The sequence below is a fragment of the Grammomys surdaster genome, unplaced genomic scaffold (assembly GCF_004785775.1).
Source record: "Grammomys surdaster isolate TR1022 unplaced genomic scaffold, NIH_TR_1.0 125372, whole genome shotgun sequence".
Lineage (NCBI taxonomy): Eukaryota > Metazoa > Chordata > Mammalia > Rodentia > Muridae > Grammomys > Grammomys surdaster.
In genome coordinates, this window is record NW_021620244.1 from 246155 (window position 1) to 255469 (window position 9315).

The window sequence follows — 9315 nt, forward strand, 5'->3', positions numbered from 1 at the left end:
TCTCTCTCTCTCTCTCTCTCTCTCTCTCTCTCTCTCTCTCTCTCTCTTTCCCCACCCCCTTCTCTTTCTCTCTGTCCTTTTCTGTCCCCTCTCTTTCTCTCCTTCTACTCCATTCTAAACTACCCATCCCATGTCCCCAAATAAACTTTATTTTCTACTAGACCAATCTTATAGCAGGGACCTCAAGGCGGGTGCCTCAGCATGGGCCCACTAAGGCACCTCCCCCCAATGCCCCTACCACAGCATATCACATTTTACAAAACATAGCAGACATGTCTGTGGCGGACTAAATCTGGATTGTTAATTGATTTAAGAGGGCTGAGCCCACTGTGGACAGCATTTGTCCCTGTGAAAGTGGGCTTGAGTTGTAAACAAACAAACAAACAAAAAACCAACTTAGCTAAGCAGAGGTTTATGACAGAGCTAGAAAGCAGTGTTTTCCCAGGGTTTCTGCTTCAAATTTCTGCTTGAGTTCCAGAGTTCCAGACTGTTCTTAGGGACCAAATATGATCTGGAAGTGTAAGCCAAATAAACTTTCCTCCACTAAGATACTTTTTTTGGCAGGGTGATTTATTATAGCATCAAAAATCAAACTAGAACAACTTCCATGTTCTCACATGTAAATCACAGGCTCTGGAGGCATTTTAATAAAAGCAAGAACCACATCCCACTTGAATTATGTTAAGGACACATTTCATTTATATTTTCAAAACACGAGTTACTTATATATATTTAACACAACATGAGTTTCTACTTTTAAATCTTCATTTTAACTAATTTTTAAAATCCTTTTTTTTTTTTAAATTTATGTGTTTTTCCTGAATGTGTATCATGCACCATGTGTGTGCCTGATGACCCCAGAGGCCAGGGTTACAGATGGTTATAAGCAACATGTGCTTGTTGGGAACCAAACCCAGATCCTCTGAAAGAGTAGCCAGTACTTTTAACACTTCAGCCATCACTCTGACCTCCAAGAGATTACTTTTTTTTTCTTCCTAAGCAAGGCATGCTGGGGGATAGCTATTGCTTAAAAGTCTTCTGCTCTAAATAGCTTACAATATCAAGCTAAATGACAAACAGGTAAACCCTACTTTCTTGTCAATTGTTAATTTAATACTGGTATGTTTATGACCATGTTTACCTTAGAGGTGTCCTTTGTTTTTTCTCCATTCTTGGATGCTTTGGAACTTGAAGTCTTCTTGTTCTTCTCCTAAAGCAATGGAAATGTAATGAGGCCTCTGCTATCAAAAATCCATGGAGACAATGACAACATGTTGCCATTAGATGAATCCAGAATATTCTTCCTAGCAGCCTATATCTCCCAACATAACTGAATAAAAATGGGTTGCTTGCTACTTATTTTTAAAATAACTGAATATACCTATATTTTAGGCAGGGCATTTAGAAGGCTACAAATAAGAGGAAAATGGTGGTCACATGGGTGTTTAACATATCCCATTATTTCATAGCATGAACCCCAAATATATGCCACAATTTTATTTTAGAAAACCAGAGGTTTAGAAAGATCAAAGTTTTTTTTTGTTTGTTTGTTTTTAAACTTAGACTTTTTTGTGCCATGGAGGAAAACAACAAAAACAAAAGACAAACACTTGTTTTCAGTGGTAGGGAGAGAAATGGATGTAACAATAGAAACTGTGCTTCCAAAGGCGCAATACAATTACCAAAAAGAAGAAATAAAAGGATAGAATGGACTGGAAAGGGGTGAAGATAAAACAGGAGAGGAGAGGGATAGAATGGGAAAACAAAGGGGAAAGGGAAGAAAAGAGGGAAAGAAAGAAAACAGAAACATTAGTTACCAGTCTCTAGAAGAGAGAAGTAGAAGGCTGAAGGAGGCTATAAATTGGAAGGCTATAACTTGGAAGGTATAAAGATGCACCCACGAGTTGTGTTTAAAAGCAGCTGAAACAATAATGAACAGATGGCAACACCCACCCTTCCTTCTGTGTGATTTACAGGATGTGTTCTATAGGTTAAGTGCCCTGAAACTATGGAATTACATATTTGTTTTCATTCATTTTATTAACCTGTAATAATGGAAAAAATAATGGGTTTAGTTTTTTATTCAGTTCAAATTATATGTTTTGAGCACGTATTAAATATCAGCACTCTGCTAATCTGAACATGGAAATCAAAGATCCAATTACTATATGTAATGCCCAACTCAGTGGGAAATAGGTAGCTGGTACCAGGTGACCACATGCTGGGAGAGAGTGCTCAAAGGTTGCTAGGCTGGCCTGGGAAGGGACAAAGGCTAGAAATGGCCATGAAAAGTGTAAGTCAGCCAGGAAATTCCTGACAACAAATGGGCAGAAGAAGGCCTAGGGAGTCAAAGATTGCCATGAAAAATGAGCAGAGTTATCTGTCACAGACAAAACAATATAGCAACCAAAAATGATGGCTATGGAGGTTTTACACCACATGCAGAACCCTGATGAAATGGTGTTAAATGATTTAAGAAACAAAACATAAGGACAATTTTATAAAAGTATTTGTGTTTACTAGCAAAACCAAGGAAATACATTAAATAATAGTGTTGTGGGCAGCAGAATTATAACTTTATTTTAAGGTTCTCTATAACATTATTCTATTCATTCTGCTCTAAAAAGATGGGTATTTCAAAGAAATCAGTATGAAAAAGTACAGTACCTTTGTTGTATTCTGTGAAGTGTCTGTAGTTGAGGGACAGCTGTCCAAATCTTTTGAGAGGGCATCAATGGGGTCCTGGTCCTGATTAGGTTTCTAATATGTTAGTAGAAACACATGGAGATAGTCATAGAGCACTTTCTCTCATACTTAAAAGTAACATATGGTTAAGAAGAAATGCTCACTGGCATTTATTTCCTTAAATCACTAGGTAAAGGAGACATAAAGCATGGAAACTTGAACATCTTTATTTCCCATATTTTATTTTTTGAGACAGTTTCATGTGGTCCAAACCAACCTCAAACGCTCTATGTAACTATGAGTTCCTTATTGTCCTGTTTCCCTTATCCCAGGTTGGTTATAGGCATGTGCCGCCATGCTTGGGGTCATGCTACATTCTTCAGTACAAGTTCTCTCACTTGGAAATCTGCTACTACTTTTAAAAGGCTCTTATGAGAAATAAATTAAAGTTGGTAATATAGGCTTACCTGCACACATTGGCACAAGACAAAAGATACTTAATAAATTTTAGTTTCTTTAAAAAGTTTAAAAAAAACTACACATATAATAAAGACAATGAAAATATACATCAAAGTATTTACCTCTGTTTCTTTTGTCGGTGGCTTCTCTGGTTTGTCCTTAAAAACAAGGTAGTCTTTGGTTAACCAGAGATCTCTGCTTAGGTTCACTCGGTCGTACAGTAAGCATATATTATACAAAACTGAAGAAATGGGCACCTAACCCAGATTTCTACTAAACTGACATTTTCATAGCCATTTCAGTAGCTAGATGCAAAGATCTGATTCTGGAAGTACACAGAGACTGTGTAGGAATTTTCTGGTACCAAGTAATAAAATTTATTCTCACCAGACACCCTGGATTTTTGTTTGGTTAGTTTGGGTGGTTCTAGGAATGAACCCAGAGCCTAATACATTCCAGTTTGTTTGTTTTGTTGTTTTTGTTTTGTTTAAAGCAAAAAAACAAAAAACAAAATCTATGTTGCCCAGGCTGAACTTCCAATGTTTCTTTAAGACTTCCAAATAACTGGTTGTAGGCCTCCACCATGCCTGATGCTCATTATAGTTTCAAAAGATCTGAAGATTATTTTCAGGAAGGAATTACAAGTATCATTAACTTACAAAGTTCTTATCCATCTTAAGGCAAGAGCAATAAATTAAGCACCTCCAATGATGGCAAACAAGATGGTGTTGTAATATCAACATGAGGGATGGTGACTGATAGCAGGAGACAGAATTGTAAGCAACAAAGTACTCCTAGGGCACTGAGGCTTTGGCCAGGGAGGGGCTGCCCCACCCATGGCATCAGAGTATACTGATGGAACTTGGACTCCCTTGTTTCCATTTGATGAGCAGGCCTGGGAAGAATGATTCATCATCTAACAAATCTAAAACAGTTAGAAAAAACAGAAAGGAGGAAGCAGTCAGATTGGCCTGTGTGATGTCAAAATAGACCTGGTGCCTCCAGAGAGGGTTGGTGCTCCTGTGGGAGAAAGGAATCGAGGGTGTGGGCTGTTGTGTTTGGCCTCTTAGTTCTTCTACCACCCTGCCTCTGCTCTCTACACACAGACTGCTTCTCTGATGTCTCATTGCTTCCATCAGTTCTAGAGAGTTTTCTTAAAAATTTAATTCTTAATAGCTGAGAAATACTCCATTGTGTAAATATACCACATTTTTTGAATCCATTCCTCAGTTGAAGGACATCTGGGTTCTTTCCAGCTCCTGGCTATTATAAATAAGGCTGCTATGAACATAGTTGAGCATATGTCCTTGTTATATGTTCGAGCATCTTCTGGGTATATTCCTAGGAGTGGTATAGCTGGATCCTCAGGTAATGCTATGTCCAATTTTCTGAGGAACCGCCACACTGATTTCCAAAGTGGTTGCACCATCTTGCAGTCCCACCAACAATGGAGGAGTGTTCCTCTTTCTCCACACCCTCGCCAGCATCTACTATCACCTGAGTTTTTAATCTTAGCCATTCTGATTGGTGTAAGATGGAATCTCAGGGTTGTTTTGATTTGCATTTCCCTGATGACTATGAATTCGAGAGTTTCCTAGGTAAATGGATGGAACTAGAAATCATCATCCTGAGTGAAGTAAGCCAATCACAAAAGAACACACATGGTATTCACTCACTGATTATCGGATATTAGCCCAGAACCTTGAAATGCCCAAGATGCAACTCACAGGCCACATGAAGCTCATAAAAAAGGAAGACCAAGTGGGGGTGATTCAGTTCTTCTTAGAAGGAGCAACAAATACTCAAGGGAGCAAATATGGAGACAAAGTGAGGGACAGAAACTGAAGGAGGGGCCATTTGAAGACCTTTCCACCTGAGTATCCATCCCATGTGCAGTCACCAAAGGTAGATGCTGATATGGAAGTCAGGAAGTGCATGCTGATAAGAGCCTGATATGGATGTCTCCTCAGAGGCCTTCAAGATTCTGACATATTCAGAGGCAGATGCTCATAACTAGCCATTGAACTGATCATGGGGTTCTCAATGGAGGAGTTAGAGTGAGGACTGAAGGAGCTGAAAGGGTTTGTGGCACCATGAGGAGAGCAACAATACCAACCAACCACAGCTCCCAGGGTCTAAACCACCAGCCTGGGAGCACTTAGGGAGGGATCCAGGGCTTCAGCTGAATAAGTAAGAGTGGAGGGCCCTGCTGGGCATAGGTGGAAGATGAGATCCTTGACCTCATGAAGCCTGGACACCCCAGGGGGTGGGAATTTTGAGGGTGGGAAAGTGGAAGTGGGGGGTAGGTAGGGGTTACATCCACAGAGAAGAAGGAGGAGGGGTAAGGGGATAGAGGGTTCCCAGGTGGGTGGGGGATGGGGTAAGGGGACAACATATGAAATGTAAATAAAATATCCAATTAAAATAAATAAATAAATAAGAAACAAAAAAAATTATCTCCACTGTAAGAAAAAAAAATAATTCTTAAGTATATATTTCTTGGGATCATTATCATGATCTAGTAAGCATTATTCAACAGTGATTTTATGGCACGGCCCAAAACATGAATATCTAATAAGACTATCTCAAGTAGATACGGCAGAGGGATAGGAACGCCTGTTTGTCACCTCTGGTGGGACATTAAAAGTACTCAGTCATGATGTGCTATTATGATAGTGCAGCTTTCATTTACTTCCAGAGAAGTTATAATTGAAAAGTTTGAGAGCATAATCTAATTTAGGCTGTTTGCCTTAGTTTACCTTCCCATCATTATCCAGGAGATGCCTGTATTCAGGGGGGATGGTGTCGTCTCTTTCTCCCAATTTCTCACTATGCTCTGCTTTGATTTTTTCCTATAAACATTGAAGAGATAAAGGAATGTTCATTTCCTTCTTCACTTACAAAATACAATTCAAAGTGTAGAAATTACAGTTTTTATAGTTTCATGAAGTAAAACATAAGGAACCGAGCAACAAAACAGATGCTAAGCAGGGAGTGGATGAAAATTGTGAGTCCTGATTTTTCTATATGTCAACCAAATCTGTGAATTTTCAACTGAAAGGATCAAACAACTATACTGAGAAACATTACTGCTGGTAACTAAAAGCCTGAAGGAATAAATTATTTTTTTCTGATTAAATTTTGCTTTTAACATTAAGTCAGGTCCCAATGCCTTGGTAGACAGAGATAATATTTATAGCTCCATTTTAAATCACTGCAAAGGAGCAAGACAGGAGGCACTGATGTTTGAGCATACCTGCTACTGAGCAAGCCACACCCATCCTGGAATCCCTACCTGTGGGGTTCCCTGGTATCCCTTTCCTGTGACATTCTATGTCTCTATGGAGTAAGGATATACCTCTGTGCAGCATTACAATTTAAGTTTTAAAATATATGGTAAGTTAATCTCAATATTCCTATAATAATGATAGAATGACAATGAAAATGTCCTGTCTTTGTCACATTGCTTCAGATGCTCGGAAAGTTACTTCTCTTCTATTATTTTCATTATTTTTTTGTGTGTATATGACTTGTGTGCGTGCACCTGTGCACATGGACATGCACAGGCATTTGCATGCCACAGCATGTATGTTTCCAATGTCATTCTTCAACTTCATTATGCTTGACACAGGATCTATTGTTTTCCAATGCACACGCCTGGCTAGCTGGTCCACAAGCTTCCTGCCTGTGTCTGCCATCTTTGTATGGGCTGAAAGTACAGATTCTAACACTACATGACCAAGGATTTGTACTCATGTAAGGCTTGTGTGGTAAGTACTTTACCCACTGAGCCATCTTCCCAACTCCAATTACTTCTTAATTCTAAAATATGATCAAGTCAGTTGAAATGGCTTGTTAAATATTGTATTAAATATACATGTTTATACACACTATGTATGGGACAACTAGTTCATTTTTTCCTTCTAGAGATACCTCTAGAGAGTCAAAGTTCTCACACATAGTTTGAATTCAGATTCAGTTATGCTTGCAAAAGAGGTTCAGGGGACACCTATGCTAGGTGTGTGATCTCAGCCACTATGAATACAATGTACAACCACTGAAAGTGTATGTCTTTTGGGTAGGTAGTATGTCCTTATTTCCAGATAAGACCAAGAAAAAAAAATATTGGAAGAGAAAAACTTAAAACATAGGTCTGCTTTCATTTCATAAGCAGGATATTTCCTGCAATGGAATCTGTGCCAGAAACATAATCATCAGTTAGAAAAAGAAAAATATAACCTACACTAAAAAACAGGAAAATGAGATGGAGCAGGCTAGCTGTTCACTATCTCCAGATAATACCAGTGTCTTTTTTCTTCTCTGTGTAGAGCAGGGGAAGATCTTTTACCTTCACTTTATCATCTAGTGGTTTGTTCTCATCTGGATCAGGCTGTCTTTGCCCAAGACTGTCAGAAAGTTCATCCAAGGCATCATCAAGTTCTTTGTCTTTCTGCTAAAAGGTAAATAATTCTGAATTAGTTACAAGTAGGCCAAATTGTTCAGGGAAGTCATCCAGGAACCCTATCTTTTAAACATGGACATCTAGGAGTAAATCACTTGGCCATCAGTATCAGAGAACTGATGTGCTAACAGTGGAAGAGACAAAGAGCAGTGAAATCATCTGCCTCCCCTGCCCAGCTGCACCAGGAAAATACTATCAAGTTAAGGAAGTCTTAGTGGAAGTATCAGATGTTGCACCCAAATAACTAACCCAGATCTTACCTAGAGGTTCTATAAACAAACACATCACTTTCCTTCCATTGAGAAATCATACTTAATTTTAATTCACTGATGGAGTCAGATGGCTAGCTAGCACGAGTTTTCAGTAGAACATGATGGTGGTGGGGGTGGAGCACATATTACCAAGTACAGCCATAAAACTCAGTACTATTATCTTGCCATTTTTTGGAGCACAAAACCCCACAGAAATATGGTTTGTGTCACTGAGTGAAGAGGCTGTCTCTGACAAATTATGAAGGTTCACAAAAAGACTTCAGCGAAGTTCTGAACTAGTTCGGAATCTCTTTACCTCTAGGAAGCCCATTGAAAGTAAACTGAAGAAATTAATGGAAGGTATTCTAGGGGAAATAAACTGATCAATAAACTATGGTGACAGTTCATGCTAACCAGAACATTTTATTTTACATTTGTTTATTGTACAATTCAACTAAGGTAATTAGCCTCCCAGTCTGAGTTTTCTAAGCTGGGAAAAGTGAGTGATAATACCTATAAGTCATGCTGCTGAGAGGAGTATATGTTGACACTCAGTAATAAGTAAATAATGCATCATTATTGATCTTGTTATTATAGTAAAGTTCTATGAAGCTTTTTCAAACTATTCTGAACATAATAGGATCAGAATGTTGGCTGTCCATACCTATGTGAATTGAGTTTACATCCATATTGATTCCATTAAAAATATGTTTATCATCTATATTGTACAAGTTACCCTGCTAGGCTGTGTCTTGTACTGTTCTGTAGTTATTCTGAAATGGTGCTCTCAGTTGTATTTGCTGTCCACAGGAATCCCCTGCGTAACATAACAGTATGTTTTAGGAGATGGAAGTGAATGGAAGCTAAGCTAGGTGCTTAAAACACATCCCTAAAAAGTGAATGGAAGCCAGGTTCTGATACTGAAAGCATGGTGAGATTTTCTCTGCAATCATCAGTCACACATGTTTTTCTAGGTCCTTTTGAACCAGACTTTCCTGCAAGGGTAATGTAATCTTACAGCTTTTTAAAAATATTTCTCAGGATATACACAAATGCAATTTTTATGATGCGCTGTTATACCCAGAAAACAAAGTTTGCATAAATTAGGATAGTTTAGTTGCCTCACAATTAATTCATTAAAAATAGAGTTTTTTCTCTTAGTTTTACTGACATCATACATGCACATGCTCACCTGCGCACACACACACATGATTCTCTAGTGGAAAAAGTGAAGGGATTCTTTTCCATTGTAAAATGGTAAGGAATCATTGTAAAATATCCTGGAAGACAGAAGCTTGGGGCTCATAGTTAAGAACAGGCTCAGGGAACCTCTGGACTTGGCCTGGGTTACTGCTGATACTGATTCTTTCTGCTCCATATTTCTGTCCCATAGATAATTATACACACACAGACACACACACACACACACACACACACACACACACACACACACACACA

The 9315-nt window shown here is 38.6% G+C and overlaps 1 protein-coding gene across 1 annotated transcript in view; it reads right to left on the reverse strand.

Annotated features, from left to right (window-relative positions):
• The window catches only part of LOC114637713 (calpastatin-like), a 108763-nt gene that overhangs the window by 5256 nt on the left and 94192 nt on the right, over positions 1 to 9315 (reverse strand). Inside the window, exons 25-29 of the mRNA XM_028785985.1 lie at positions 7493 to 7597; positions 5904 to 5996; positions 3267 to 3302; positions 2668 to 2760; positions 1142 to 1210 (exon numbers count right to left, since the gene is read on the reverse strand). Coding sequence (XP_028641818.1) covers positions 1142 to 1210; positions 2668 to 2760; positions 3267 to 3302; positions 5904 to 5996; positions 7493 to 7597 — 396 coding nt within the window. The remainder of the gene's footprint in view (positions 1 to 1141; positions 1211 to 2667; positions 2761 to 3266; positions 3303 to 5903; positions 5997 to 7492; positions 7598 to 9315) is intronic.